The sequence below is a fragment of the Pristiophorus japonicus genome, chromosome 12, assembly GCF_044704955.1.
Source record: "Pristiophorus japonicus isolate sPriJap1 chromosome 12, sPriJap1.hap1, whole genome shotgun sequence".
Lineage (NCBI taxonomy): Eukaryota > Metazoa > Chordata > Chondrichthyes > Pristiophoridae > Pristiophorus > Pristiophorus japonicus.
Window position 1 is genome coordinate 35,443,068 of NC_091988.1, and position 16,272 is coordinate 35,459,339.

At 45.9% G+C, this 16,272-nt stretch overlaps 1 protein-coding gene across 1 annotated transcript in view; it reads right to left on the reverse strand.

The window, feature by feature from the left end:
* Positions 1-11,526, reverse strand: part of cacna2d3a (calcium channel, voltage-dependent, alpha 2/delta subunit 3a) — a 1,147,786-nt gene extending 1,136,260 nt beyond the window's left edge. The window contains exons 1-2 of the mRNA XM_070894764.1: positions 11,521-11,526; positions 10,844-10,975 (exon numbers count right to left, since the gene is read on the reverse strand). Coding sequence (XP_070750865.1) covers positions 10,844-10,975; positions 11,521-11,526 — 138 coding nt within the window. The remainder of the gene's footprint in view (positions 1-10,843; positions 10,976-11,520) is intronic.
* Between the last annotated feature and the right edge of the window lie 4,746 nt (positions 11,527-16,272).

Genomic DNA, 16,272 nt, shown 5'->3' on the forward strand with positions numbered 1-16,272 from the left:
TTGGTTAACCTCCACTCCATAGGAACTGATCCAGAGTCAATGGAATGTTGGAAAATGACTGTCAATGCATCCGCTATTTGCAAGGCCACTTCCTTAAGTACTCTGGGATGCAGACTAACAGGCCCCGGGGATTTATCGGCCTTCAATTCCATCAATTTCCCCAACACAATTCCCCGACTAATAAGGATTTCCCTCAGTTCCTCCTCCTTACTAGACCCTCCGACCCCTTTTATATCCGGAATTTGCATGTTTCAGTTGGTTTCTGCGTCTTTCCGCACAGACCTTCCAATTGCAGGTTCGCCTGAAAATCGCATCAGGTGGGCCTTGGATGGTCATGGCTTGGGCGATTTTATTTAATTTTCAACGTCTAGACACCCTATTTTCCAGCATAAATGGAGCTGGCAGAAGTTGAAAATTGCCCACCCCATGGGCCCAAGTTTCGACCGCGCCTAGAACGGCGCAGTCCCGACCTGGACTCCCGTTTTTCGTGCCACAGAGTGCGCCTAAAAAAACCCTCCAGATTCTCCACCTCCCTGCAGGTCCTCTGGCCCTCGGTGCAGCGCAGCAGGAGCTGTAGGGGGCGGAGCCAGGTCCCTGCGCTGAAAACAGTGCCCTCCTCCCCCCCCCGGACCGGACCAGGCACCCGCTCTCCCCCCCACCCCCCCCGGACCGGATCCGACACCCGCTCTCCCTCCCCCCACCCCCTCCCGGCCCCGGACCGGACCCGACACCCGCTCTACCCCCCCGCCCCCCGACCGGACCCGACACCCGCTCTCCCCCCCACCTCCCCCCCCCCCTGCCCCCGGACCGGACCCGACCCGACACCCGCTGCTCCCCCCCCCCATCCCCCGCGGACCAGACCCGACACCCGCTCCCCCCCACCCGCCCCCGGACCAGACCCGATACCCGCTCTCCCCCCCCCCCACCCGCCGATTGGACCCGACACCCGCTCTCCCTGCCTCCCCGCCGCCCCCCCCCGCCCCTGGACCGGACCCGACACCCGCTCTCCCCCCCCCGCCCCCGGACCGGACCCGATACCTGCTCTCCCCCCCCAGCCCCAGGACCGGACCTGACACCCGCTCTCCCCCCCCGCCCCCCCGCCAATTGGACCCGACACCCGCTCTCCCCGCCGCCTCCCCCTCCCCCGCCCCTGGACCGGACCCGACACCCGCTCTCCCCCCCCCCACCTCCAGACTGGATCCTACCTGACCTCCCTCCCCCCGACCTGACCTCCCTCTCCCTCCCTCCCCCCGACCCGAACCGAACCGACCTCCCTCCCACCACCCCCCCGACCCGACCCAACGCCACCTACCTGTAAATCTGGTGCTGGGGACGGGCCCTGCCCGAAGTCTCGGGCCCGGCCCATTCAGCCTCCCTCCCCCAATCTCTCCCAATGGCTGTAAAGCTCTGAGACGTCCAGTAGTCGTGAAAGACGCTATATAAATCAAAGTTTTTCTTTTACTAAGAATGATCTTCAGTTGACTGCTAAGCAGGTTCCGTGAGAGATTTCTGTAGTGATTTGTTCTCCAATGTTCCCTCCCTGCTTCTGCGCGTAACCTCCTTTCATCTGAGAAGATGTTGGGAATTTAAGATGCCAACCTACATCCTACCTCTGTGACCTGAATCAAATTGATCTGTTCACTCTTTTACTGGAGGTGTGAAACAATTTATTTCAAACTGGTTAATGTTTCCATTAAATAGGAATTTGATACAAATACATTAAGCATTTGTATGGTAATATTGCAGAGATTAATTTCCAAGCTTATGACATAACATACTGGATCATCACTACATCGCCAGGTTACAATAATTAATTTGAATGCCCCTGCTCCATCCATTAAATTTCAGTACTGCTGCAAAAGTTCAAAATAAAATGCATATTTTATGGCAGCGCTAGATGCTTTTCCTGTGAAGCACTGAGTTGCAAATATATATTTCGTGCCTTTGGGGGAAAAAAGCAATCATGGTAGATAAGTGCAATTATTTCTCTTGTAATTTTCTATAAAACCTGCAAGTTATTATCACAGGATTATTTTTTTCTTTGATTCTATAATATTTAATTTTGTAACAGACTGCTGATGTTAAAAGGCCTGGGTTGTGTATAATTTACATTTGGCATTGACATCCACTTTGCATGTCAGCTAAAAAGTACATGCACATACACACAGTGAAAAGTAAAATTGGGTGGGATGTAAAACAGGCAGCCAATCCAATCCTGTCAATCCATCAGGTCCAACTCTGAGAAAACGCATGATGCTCGTAAATGAGCATGCCTGTTCACATGGTCACACGGATCGCATCAAATTTATGCTGCCAGCTCATAATCATGTCTCAGGCATGCAACCAGTGCTGATCATTGGCTGTTCACTTGTATCAGGAAGTGGAAAATCGAGCTTGATTGATGCCACTTAAAGGAAGCCAGTATCTCTTTAAGGGTAGGTACACTCTGGCTTCAGACAGCAAGGAACCTTCACAAGTGGAAAATGGCTGAGATCCAGAGATGACACCCAGGTTATCTGACGCAGCCTTGAAGCCCCTGGTCCAGGTGGAGGAAGATCCTGTTCCCTCTGGGGGCAGAAAACCTTCCAAGCAACACCTCCGCCACCAATGGGAAGAGGTTACTGAGTAAGTTAATGCCAGGACTTTACCTCCTAAGACATGGCTGCAATGTCAAATAAAGTTCAATGACCTCACGAGTTATGAGGGGAAGAATTCTAGGGGCCGAAATTCAGGGTCTCAAAGAAACCCGTTAATGCCCGTTTGCGGTGGCCATTCCCAAAAATCGAATAGCCACCGCTTTGTGGTCAACAGGCCGCCCCAATCAAAATTCAGGTTGCCGATTTTTTGGTCTGGACCCCATCCCACCCAAGTAGATGCACTGCCAATTAAAATTATTAAATACTTACCTATCCATTTTAAGCTTGATATGTCAATCCCCCGCCGCGCGATGCCCCCGACAGGTTTTCTGCCGGTGCACCCTCTGCAGACTGTGTGCGGCCTGGCAGCATGGCCACTGCCAGGGCTGCAATGGAAGAATTTTTGCTGGTCGACTTGCCAATCACCCTCTTGGGTGCCAGGCTCAGGCCCGGCCGAAACCCTCCCTGGTGGCCCAGTGGCCAAAAAGTTAAAATATGATCAAATCTCTCCCCTTTAACTGAGGGGAGAGAGCGTGGTGATGCACATGCGCTGTGACGTCACCACGTTGATTGACAGAGGCGGACGGCCCAAACGACCCATTTTCAGCCAATCAGCCTGGCTTTCAGTCTAAGGCCCGCCCCATTATGATCCATTTCCTGTAGGACTTTGAAAAAAATTCCAAGTCCTGAAATTTGATCTACTTACCGTACCAAGAGTTCCAGCATCATTAAAAAATCATAGGTGCGCCAGCTTTCTGGTGCACTTGAATTTTGGCCCTCTGCTCTCTTCCTCTCCACTCACAACTGCAGCCTCACTGCTCCCAATGTTCATTGGATATATTCAAGAGGGAGTTAGATGTGGCCCTTACGGCTAAAGGGATCAAGGGGTATGGAGAGAAAGCGAGAAAGGGGTACTGAGGTGAATGATCAGCCATGATCATATTGAATGGTGGTGCAGGTTCGAAGGGCCGAATGGCCCATTCCTGCACCTATTTTCTATGTTTCTATGTTTCTAATAATCCCCGCCCTGCTTCCCTTCACTCTCCTACACTTAACTACACTGCACTTCACATTACATCTCCTCCTCCTCTTACTGACATACTCTGCGCCTCGTACTCTCACCACTATTGCAACCTTCACTTCCCCACACCTCATATCTTACACACTGCATAAGAACTATTCTATCATGACAGACACATTCTCTAAACACATTACAAGGCTTACACTAAGCCCCTCTTTTGCAGTCAAAAGACAAAATAACAGACCATAATTGGCAATTACAAACGTTTTCAGTGTTGCAAAACAGATAGATCCTTTGTCAGTGATGGAAAATAAATCTAACAGAATGGTCAAGAATTAAATCTTTCATATAGCAGAGCAGGGGCAGTTGCAAACTCAATAATTTTTGATGAATAACTGACATAATTCATTCGTGGCAGATATACAAGTTCACACGTGGAATTTTCTATACCCTGCTTACAAAACATTTTCTGTTTCTTTAGTATTACTGTTCTAAGACTTTAGTTTAATAAAACAGAACCAATATGATTAATTGAAACTATGTAATAGGTGTCTAATGTCTTTTCAACAGTGAATTCAATTTATTCATAATGTCCCGCCTCACATAATAAATATAGGCCTTGCTTGTCTTTACTGACTTTAAGATTAATGTGAGTACATACGGAGCCTTTCACACAATAAGCACAGCCTAAGTATTGTAAATGTCAGCTGCACAGTCCAGCTTCAAGGTGATTTTGTACCTATCACCACTAATAAAGAAGAAAGATTAGAGAACCGTCTACTAAAAAAAGTTAATTTTGTATTTTTGATTCTAAGCCTTTTATCTTATTGTAGCAGTTAAATTCCCTGTGAAGTTTAATAAATATTACAGAGTATCGAATAAAAGTCGAACTGACTAAGGTAGCAGTATTTAAGTTATGCAAATTATTGCAGTAGAGACATAGATTATTTACTGGTACACTGCTTTGAGAAGAGTGGTTCACAGTATGGAAAAGTTCTGCTGTTTTCATACTTCTAAACTTCAATGCAGTTAAAGGACACACTACCCAATTTAAGGCAAAATGAATGTTAAAGTCTCCTTCGAAGCAAAATGTTTTCTCAACTACTTTGAGCCTGTGCTGTGAAACAATCCCATTTGCAACCATACACTTTCCATACAATGGCTGCGATTTCGCCAACGGGTGTGAATTGGGTGCAGGCGGCATCAGTGGTGTGTGGGGAACACGCTCCCGGCTCCACCCCGCCCTCTGACAGCAATCTTCCATTGATGAGGCTTGTTAAGCCCACTCTGTGGGGTTCCCGGCCAATTAACAGGAAGCCGGTCTGATGACGTCATCTGATAACGCATCATCAGCCAGTTTCCTTAAAGGGACCATGGCCAACTTTTTTCTGACAGTTCTTCTGTCAGTGTTCAGCAGCATTGAGTTGCTGAAAACACTGACACGCACTGCACAAAGGTGCATTGCATCCAGGCTCTCCTATCACTCCCTTTGGATGTTTATGGAGGGAGTCACAGCACGCAGGTAGGTTCTCTTCCCTTCCAATGGATGCAAGAGACCTCCCCAGGACACCAAGGCAGCCTGGTTGCACATTGCACAGGAGGGCACAAGCAGAGATGTCATCAGGAGGGTCTGGCTGCAGTGGCATAAACCTTTCAATGATCTCAGTAGATCACGAAACGTCGCAAAGCCACACTCAACTCCTGTTGTGCCACTCATCACAACCCCATCACTCTGCATTCCCTACCCGACTCCTGCACATCCTTATTCACACCAACTGATCTTGCACCTCTACCCATCTCTCTCTCTATATATATTTATATATATATATAACTACATTATCACCTCCCCATCTCACTAACCACCCCTCAAACTCACCCTCATCTTTGTCCAATCACATCAACTAACAAAATGCAAGGATGCGTTTTAGCCAATGTTCATGTAGACCTTCTGCTAATGTGATGTCAAACATTGAAATCTTTATTTGAACACTGTGGATACATAAGAACATAAGAATTTGGAACAGGAGTAGGCCATCTCGAGCCTACTCCGCCATTCAACAAGATCATGGCTGATCTGGCTGTGGACTCAGCTCCACTTACCCGCCCGCTCCCCATAACCCTTAATTCCCTTATTGGTTAAAAATCTATCTATCTGTGACTTGAATACATTCAATGACCTAGCCTCAACTGCTTCCTTGGGCAGAGAATTCCACAGATTCACAACCCTCTGGGAGAAGAAATTCCTTCTCAACTCGGTTTTAAATTGGCTGCCCCGTATTTTGAGGCTGTGCCCCCTAGTTCTAGTCTCCCCGACCAGTGGAAACAACCTCTCTGCCTCTATCTTGTCTGTCCCTTTCATTATTTTAAATGTTTCTATAAGATCACCCCTCATCCTTCTGAACTCCAACGAGTAAAGACCCAGTCTACTCAATCTATCATCATAAGGTAACCCCCTTATCTCCGGAATCAGCCTAGTGAATCGTCTCTTACCCCCTCCAAAGCTAGTATATCCTTCCTTAAGTAAGGTGACCAAAACTGTATGCAGTACTCCAGGTGCAGCCTCACCAATACCCTACACAATTGCAGCAGGACCTCCCTGCTTTTGTACTCCATCCCTCTCGCAATGAAGGCCAACATTCCATTCGCCTTCCTGATTACCTGCTGCACCTGCAAACTAACATTTTAGGATTCATGCACAAGGACCCCCAGGTCCCTCTGCACCTCAGCATGTTGTAATTTCTCCCCATTCAAATAATATTCCCTTTTACTGTTTTTTTCCCCAAGGTGGATGACCTCACACTTTCCGACATTGTACTCCATCTGCCAAACCTTGATTTGTGTGCACCTTTGGAAGTGGCTTAGTGAGTTGTAGTGAATGGTCAAACATAAGGGTACCCTGCACAATGGTGATGAATGTGAAAGGAATGGCTTGGGCATTGCAAGGATGCTTTATGGTGCTGGTGTGGGGTGGTGCCAACCTGGCGCATCATGTGGCAGCCAGGATGCACGGTGTCAGGTAAAATAAATTTGACCATGGTGAGGCCATCCCTAGTTCCCGGGCAGCAATGTGGTCGGGTGCTGATGCCGTGTCCTGTGCAGCATCAGATGATTGTGTAGAAGTTTGGTGTTGTTGTTAGTGATGCTGGTGTGTTTAGTGATGTTGGTGTTGGGGCTGATCATGGTGGGATTCTGAGGACCAAGGTGAGACTTTGTCAAGGGCACCGATGCTGCTGGAATAGATGGCAGGTGAGGTTGAAATGACAGAAGCGATCTGTCAATGGTGAGAGAGGTTGCTCCAAAGAGGTGATAGTGAATAGCGAGTTAATAGCGAGTAGTAGTGATGTTGGGGAGTGCATCAAACAGGAAATTAGGGATGCATGCAATAAAGGTGCAGCAGTTATCATGGGTGACTTTAATATGCATATAGATTGAGCTAACCAAACTGGAAGCAATACGGTGGAGGAGGATTTCCTGGAGTGCATAAGGGATGGTTTTCTAGACCAATATGTCGAGGAACCAATTAGTGGGGAGGCCATCTTAGACTGGGTGTTGTGTAATGAGAGAGGTTTAATTAGCAATCTCATTGTGCGAGGCCCCTTGGGAAAGACTGACCATAATATGGTGGAATTCTACATTAGGATGGAGAATGAAACAGTTAATTCAGAGACCATGGTCCAGAACTTAAAGAAGGCTAACTTTGAAGGTATGAGGCGTGAATTGGCTAGGATAGATTGGCGAATGATACTTAAGGGGTTGACTGTGGATGGGCAATGGCAGACATTTAGAGACCGCATGGATGAACGACAACAATTGTACATCCCTGTCTGGCGTAAAAATAAAAAAAGGGAAGGTGGCTCAACCATGGCTATCAAGGGAAATCAGGGATAGTATTAAAGCCAAGGAAGTGGCATACAAATTGGCCAGAAATAGCAGTGAACCCGGGGACTGGGAGAAATTTAGAACTAGGCAGAGGAGGACAAAGGGTTTGATTAGGGCAGGGAAAATAGAGTACGAGAGGAAGCTTGCAGGGAACATTAAGACGGACTGCAAAAGTTTCTATCGATATGTAAAGAGAAAAAGGTTAGTAAAGACAAACGTAGGTCCCCTGCAGTCAGAATCAGGGGAAGTCATAACAGGGAACAAAGAAATAGCAGAGCAATTGAACAAGTACTTTGGTTCGGTATTTACTAAGGAGGACACAAACAACCTTCCGGATATAAAAGGGGTCAGAGGGTCTAGTAAGAAGGAGGAACTGAGAGAAATCCTTATTAGTCGGGAAATTGTGTTGGGGAAATTGATGGGATTGAAGGCCGATAAATCCCCAGGGCCTGATGGACTGCATCCCAGAGTACTTAAGGAGGTGGCCTTGGAAATAGCGTATGCATTGACAGTCATTTTCCAACATTCCATAGACTCTGGATCAGTTCCTATGGAATGGAGGGTAGCCAATGTAACCCCACTTTTTAAAAAAGGAGGGAGAGAGAAAACAGGGAATTACAGACCGGTCAGCCTGACATCGGTAGTAGGTAAAATGATGGAATCAATTATTAAGGATGTCATAGCAGCGCATTTGGAAAGAGGTGACATGATAGGTCCAAGTCAGCATGGATTTGTGAAAGGGAAATCATGCTTGACAAATCTTCTGGAATTTTTTGAAGATGTTTCCAGTAGAGTGGACAAGGGAGAACCAGTTGATGTGGTGTATTTGGACTTTCAGAAGGCTTTTGACAAGGTCCCACACAAGAGATTAATGTGCAAAGTTAAAGCACATGGGATTGGGGGTAGTATGCTGATGTGGATTGAGAACTGGTTGGCAGACAGGAAGCAAAGAGTTGGAGTAAATGGGTACTTTTCAGGCAGTGACTAGTGGGGTACCAAAAGGTTCTGTGCTGGGGCCCCAGCTGTTTACATTGCACATTAATGATTTAGACGAGGGGATTAAATGTAGTATCTCCAAATTTGCGGATGACACTAAGTTGGGTGGCAGTGTGAGCTGCGAGGAGGATGCTATGAGGCAGCAGAGTGACTTGGATAGGTTAGGTGAGTGGGCAAATGCATGGCAGATGAAGTATAATGTGGATAAATGTGAGGTTATCCACTTTGGTGGTAAAAACAGAGAGACAGTCTATTATCTGAATGGTGACATATTAGGAAAAGGGGAGGTGCACCGAAACCTGGGTGACATGGTACATCAGTCATTGAAGGTTGGCATGCAGGTACAGCAGGCGGTTAAGAAAGCAAATGGCATGTTGGCCTTCATAGCAAGGGAATTTGAGTACAGGGGCAGGGAGGTGTTACTACAGTTGTACAGGGCCTTAGTGAGGCCACACCTGGAGTATTGTGTACAGTTTTGGTCTCCTAACTTGAGGAAGGACATTCTTGCTATTGAGGGAGTGCAGCGAAGGTTCACCAGACTGATTCCCGGGATGGCGGGACTGACATATCAAGAAAGACTGGATCAACTGGGCTTGTATTCACTGGAGTTCAGAAGAATGAGAGGGGATCTCATAGAAACGTTTAAAATTCTGATGGGTTTAGACAAGTTAGATGCAGGAAGAATGTTCCCAATGTTGGGGAAGTCCAGAATCAGGGGTCACAGTCTAAGGATAAGGGGTAAGCCATTTAGGACCGAGATGAGGAGAAACTTCTTCACCCAGAGAGTGGTGAACCTGTGGAATTCTCTACCACAGAAAGTTGTTGAGGCCAATTCACTAAATATATTCAAAAAGGAGTTAGATGTAGTCCTTACTACTGGGGGGATCAAGGGGTATGGCGAGAAAGCAGGAATGGGATACTGAAGTTTCATGTTCAGCCATGAACTCATTGAATGGCGATGCAGGCTCGAAGGGCCGAATGGCCTACTCCTGCACCTATTTTCTATGTTTCTATGTTTCTATGTAATTGCAAACACTTCCAACCTGCATACAGCTCAAAAGTGTATTCCAAATCCGGAAGGCTTCATCTTAGGACATGGAAAGTGAACAGCTGTGAAATTGTAGCTTTTATCATCATCTTCATCATCGGCAGTCCCTCGAACGAGGATGACTTGCTTCCATGAGTTCACGGGTGTTTTGCTGAAGGACCCGATGTTTCAGTCCTGAACTCCAATTGAGGGGTGGAAGATGCCTGTGCATGAATTTTTTTTAACGTGTAGTGACCGTTGCACACCAGCCACTACATGGGCTTGACAGGACTAGGCCTTTAACCAGTGGCAAAGGTTAATCAGGACGACTGGAGACCTGCTCTGCTGCACCGGCCTAACGCGTACACATATCGCAGTGTGGACTGGCCTGTGCTGCCCCTGGACCCTCGCCTCTTCTGGGCCATATACCACTTCTGCAGCTGTCAACTTGATAAAGCAATAGAGAGTCACTGAGAGCCCAACTCCACTTACCTAGCATGTTCCCGGAGGGACGGAAAACCTGTCCAAAAGTTGGTAGAATTGTAAGTGCCTGCTTTTAATCCTCTTAAATAGCACTAAACTACCATTAACTACCTTAATAAAGCGGCCCGCCGCTTGGTGTCGAGTCTGCAATCCGCACGCAGACCTGACAACAGAGAAACTGACAAGGAGGTGGGTTCAGAGCTGGATTCTGCCCCGCTGTCAATCACGGCCATTTTGACAGCGGGCCCGCCTCAAACCCGCACTTGCAGGGCTGGGAAGATTCCGGCCAGTGTGTTGTGGTGCAGTAGGAAAGTCATTTTTCTGGTGTACTTTTGCGATTTTTTTTGTGATATTTTTAATATAACCTCACTGAGGCCTGCACTATATTTCTATTTGGCAGAACAGGCTCGAGAGATTGAATGGCCTACTCCCGTTCCAATGTTTCGTTTCCTTGAAACCATTTCATGGCATCAGTATAAGTCACATTCAAAATTAAAAAGCTTCCATGCTTGCATGTTGTTAAACATGCTGTGCCTAATGTGCATGAATGACAGTTACATACACTTCCCTTGTGCAGCAATTGCTTATGCCGATCTCCGCTTGTTTTCGCCCATTATTGCGCTTCGTTTTATACTAATCAGATTGGCAAGAATGTAACTTCAATGTAACTTCCTGATTACACCCCCACAGGAAATCCAACTGCCTGATGTCGGTGCCACTGCCTCCGACATCACTAGCCTTGTAAAGGACAGGCAGAGTTGCAGCAGATGTGTGTTAAGATTTTCAGCCGCAGACACTCACCGAGGCAGGGGACGTCGGGGGCAGATTTGAATGCCGCTCCTGTCTCCGCGTCAGATTCCCCCACGACTTTCTCCTGATGGCGCTTGTTAAGCCCACCCTGCGAGGTTCCCGGCCAATTAAAAGGAAGCAAGTCTGATGACATCATTTGATGATGCGTCAGGAACCGGTTTCCTTAAAGGGACCATGTCCACATTCATTTTGACAGTTGGGCTGTCAGTGCTCTGCAGCATTGAGGTGCTGCAAAGACTGACACACATTGCACAAAGGTGCGCGGCTGCACCCAGGCTCTCCCATCACACCCTCCAGATGCTTATGGAGGGAGTCACAGCATGCAGGGAGGTTCTCTTCCCTTCCAATGGGCAGAAGAGACCTCCCCAGGAGACCAATGCAGCCTGGTTCCACATTGCACAGGGGGACACAAGCAGGAATGTTGTCAGTAGGACCAGGCTGCAGTGGCACAAACCTTTCAATGATCTCAGTAGATTACAAAACGTTACTGCAAAGCCACACTCAACCTCATCCTGCTGTGCCACTCATCACATCCCCATTACTCTGCCTTCCCTACCCTACTCCTGCACATCCTTACTCACACCAACCAAACCTTGCACCGCCACCATCCCTCTCTCTCTATCTACATTTTCACTTCCCCCATCTCACCAGCCACCCCTCAGACTCACCCTCATCCTTGTGCAATCATACCAACAAATAGCACACATAGGTAGCATCTTGGGTATTTTAGCCAATGTTCATGTCAAGTTTCTGTTAATGTGTTGTCAAACATTGAAATCTTTATTTTCAACACTTTGCCTTCTTAGACAGATTTGTGTGCTCCTTTGAAAGTGGCTTAGTGAGTTGCAGTGAATGGTGAGAGATAACGACATCCCCCACAATAGTGATGAGTGTGGAAAAACTGGCTTGGGCATTGTGGGGATTCTTTATGGTGTTGGTGTGAGGTGGTGCCAACCTGGCGCATCATGTGGCAGCCAGGTGCACAGTGTCGTGAAGTAAATCTGGCCATGGTGAGGCCATCGCTGGTCTCCCACGCAGCAATGTGGTCATGTGCTAATTCCCTGTGACATGTCGAGAATCAGGTGATTGTGGAGAAGGTTGGTGTTGTTGTTGGTGCTGCTGGTGTGCCTGGTGATGTTGGTGTTGGGGCTGATCATGGTGGGATTCTGAGGATCAAGGTGAGATATTTTCAAGGGCACCGATGCTGACGGAATAGATGGCAGGTGAGGTTGAGATGATAGAAGTGATCTGTCAATGATGAGAAAGGATGTTCCAAGGAGGTGACAGTGGATAGAGAGTTTATTCCAAACACTTCCAAACTGCATAAAGCTCAAAAGTGTTTTCCAAATCAAGAAGGCTCCAGCTTCTAACAATGGAAAGTGAACTGCTGTGAAATGGTAGCTTTTATACCACTTTTGCAGCTATCACCTATTCAAAGCAATTGAGAGTCACTGAAAACCAAATATTCTTACCTGACGTGATCCCTGAGCGACAGGTACCTCGTGAGAAAAGTTGGAAAAATGATTAGTAGGTGGTAAAATGTGATTCAACTACCTTTAAAGACCCTCTCTTAACTATCTCAATTGGATTGCCTGCCGCTTAGTGCTGGGTCTACAAAGCACAGACAGTGCTGGCACTTGGGAAGCGTATACAGAGGCAGGTTTGCAGTGGCATATCGCCCGCTGTCAATCTTTTAGATTTTGACAGCGGACAAGCCTCCGAACTCACCCTCTGAGAACCGGCAAAATCCAGCCCTAACTGTGTGTGGGGTAAGAAAACCCAAAAGATAATCTTTTAAAAATGTTGTGTGAGGCCCCTTGGGGAAAAGTGACCATAATATGGTAGAATTCCTTATTAAGATGGAGAATGACAAAGTTAATTCGGAAACTAGGATCCTGAACTTAAGGAAAGGTAACTTCGACGGTATGAGGCGTGAATTGGCTCGAATAGACTGGCAAACTATACTAAAAGGGTTGACGGTGGATAAGCAATGGCAAACATTTAAAGATCACATGGATGAACTTCAGAAAATGTACATCCCTGTCTGGAGTAAAAATAAAACTGGGAAGGTGGCTCAACCATGGCTAATAAAAGAAATTAAGGATAGTGTTAAAGCCAAGGAAGAAGCATATAAATTGGCTAGAAAAAGCAATAAACCTGAGGACTGGAAGAAATTTAGAATTCAACAGAGGAGGACTAAGGGTTTAATTAAGAGGGGGAAAATAGAGTACGAGCGGAAGTTTGCAGGGAATATAAAAACTGACTGCAAAAGCTTCTATAAATATGTGAAGAGAAAAAGATTAGTAAAGACAAACGTAGGTCCCTTGCAGTCAGATTCAGGTGAAATTATAATGGGGAACAAAGAAATGGCAGACCAGTTGAACCAATACTTCGGTTCTGTCTTCGCGAAGGAAGATACAAATAACCTTCCGAAGATACTAAGGGACAGTGGGTCTAGTGAGAAGGAGGAACTGAAGGATATCCTTATTAGGCGGGAAATTGTGTTTGGGAAATTGATGAGATTGAAGGCCGATAAATCCCCAGGGCCTGATAGTCTGCATCCCAGAGTGCTCAAGGAAATGGCCCTAGAAATAGTGGATGCGTTGGTGATCATTTTCCAACAGTCTATCGACTCTGGATCAGTTCCCATGGACTGGAAGTTAGCTAATATGACCCCACTTTTTAAAAAAGGAGGGAGAGAGAAAACGGGTAATTATAGACCGGTTAGCTTGACATCAGTAGTGAGAAAAATGTTGGAATCGATCATGAAGGACGAAATAGCAGCACATTTGGAAAGCGGTGACAGGATCGGATCAAATCAGCATGGATTTATGAAAGGGAAATCATGCTTGACAAATCTTCTGGAATTTTTTGAGGATGTAACTAGCAGAGTGGACAAGGGAGAACCAGTGGATGTGGTGTATTTGGACTTTCAGAAGGCTTTTGACAAGGTATCGCACAAGAGATTGTTGTGCAAAGTCAAAGCACATAGTATTGGGGGTAATATACTGATGTGGATAGGGAACTGGTTGGCAGACAGGAAGCAGAGAGTCGGGATAAATGGGTCCTTTTCAGAATGGCAGTCAGTGACTAGTGGAGTGCCGCAGGGCTCAGTGCTGGGACCCCAGCTCTTTACAATATACATTAACGATTTGGATGAAGGAATAGAGTGTAATATCTACAAGTTTGCAGATGACACGAAACTGGGTGGCGGTGTGAGCTGTGAGGAGGACACTAAGAGGCTGCAGGGTGACTTGGACAGGTTAGGTGAGTGGGCAAATGCATGGCAGATGCAGTATAATGTGGATAAATGTGAGGTTATCCATTTTGGGGGCAAAAACACGAAGGCAGAATATTATATGAATGGCGGCAGACTAGAAAAAGGGGAGGTGCAACGAGACCTGGGTGTCATGGTTCATCAGTCACTGAAAGTGGGCACGCAGGTACAGCAGGCGGTGAAGAAGGCAAATGGTATGTTGGCCTTCATAGCAAAGGGATTTGAATATAGAAGCAGGGAGGTCTTACTACAGTTGTACAGGGCCTTAGTGAGGCCTCACCTGGAATATTGTGTTCAGTTTTGGTCTCCTAGTCTGAGGAAGGACGTTCTTGCTATTGAGCGAGTGCAGCGAAGGTTCACCAGACTGATTCCAGGGATGGCTGGACTGTCATATGAGGAGAGACTGGATCAACTGGGCCTTTATTCACTGGAGTTTAGAAGGATGAGAGGGGATCTCATAGAAACATATAAGATTCTGACGGGACTGGACAGGTTAGATGCGGGAAGAATGTTCGCGATGTTGGGGAAGTCCAGAACCAGGGGACACAGTCTTAGGATAAGGGGTAAGCCATTTAAGACTGAGATGAGGAGAAACTTCTTCACTCAGAGAGTTGTTAACCTGTGGAATTCCCTGCCGCAGAGTGTTGTTGATGCCAGTTCACTGGATATATTCAAGAGGGAGTTAGATATGGCTCTTACAGTTAAGGGGCTCAAGGGGTATGGAGAGAAAGCAGGAACGGGGTACTGAAGGAATGATCAGCCATGATCTTCTTGAATGGTGGTGCAGGCTCGAAGGGCCGAATGTCCTACTCCTGCACCTATTTTTCTATGTTCTATGTTTCTATTACACTGGTGGTTTGGATTACTGCTCGAGTTTTCCTTTTACCTTAATTATTGTGGATTTGATGCATTGAAAAGCTAATAATATAAAATGAGATAATCGGCTATTAAACCAATAAGGCAAACAACATGAACTCTGAAATGTCTCATTAGCAGCTCTATTTTTAACTCAAATTATTTTTTAGTTTGGCAGAACCCAATAATTACAACAGTTAAAACCTAAATATTCCTAAAGAACAAATGGAAAGGGGATACTTATTATTCAAGACCTGTATTTAAATAATTGCTTTTACTTCATTTGAGAGATTGAATGAAAAATCTAATCTACAGGAACTTCTCAGAAGTAAGTTATAGAAGTGAGAAAATAGGCCAAAATATACCCAGAGGAGAATCAGCAGACTAAAACGAAAAACCAGCAACTAACCTGTCCGTAGTGGATGACCCTCTTAAATAACGCTGCTGAACGTCCTTGCAGTCTTTTAGCACGAGTTGATGAGCGAGTTTATTACATAGCGAGTGAAGCACTGGGGCAACTCAATTTCAGAAAAGTGTTCAATAATAAGCTTAGGAACTTTATTTAAATATTTATTTAACCATTTGACATACTTCCGGCGCCTGCCCTGGCGCCTGCAAAGGAACCAATGTGGCAGGTGGTGTACCTCTGGTGCAGAATGGGCGCTGGCACGTTACCCACCACTTGCCATATTGAACGGGCTTAGGTGCCCGGTTTACGCCTGTAAAATGGGAGCGGCATCAACTAATTTCTAGGCCCATCATGTTTGATGGTGCACATCTTCTCTAGCCGCATCACTGCCCCTTGTTATATTGTTCATTTATATCAATGATGGATCTGTCATAAATAGTAAAGTAAATGGGCCATGCGAATATTTATTGCATATGTAATTTCAAACATGCTTTTGTGACATTAGAACTCTGTATGATCTGATAGTTATTTGTTTCTATCAGATATTTTTTAGACCTCATTAACAAAAATCATAAAATTATGCAAACCTATTAAAAGAGCACTAATTGTTACTCAGATCGTTCACATTACATTATCATTTCCACTGTCCTTTCCAGTTTGAATAATTTCCATTCAAGTTAAAAAAAAAATCAAAAATGGAAATACTTTTGTGGCTACTAATATCAAAATTATTAATAACAGCTTAATTTCTTAACAATTGTTCTAAACATTCTGAATTCCACAGCCAGCTTTTGGTATAAAGGGGCCAATTGAGCGATCCTGGTAAAATGAAGCTAAGATCACTGTACCCTCATGTTCCTTCATACAACTAAAAGTTGA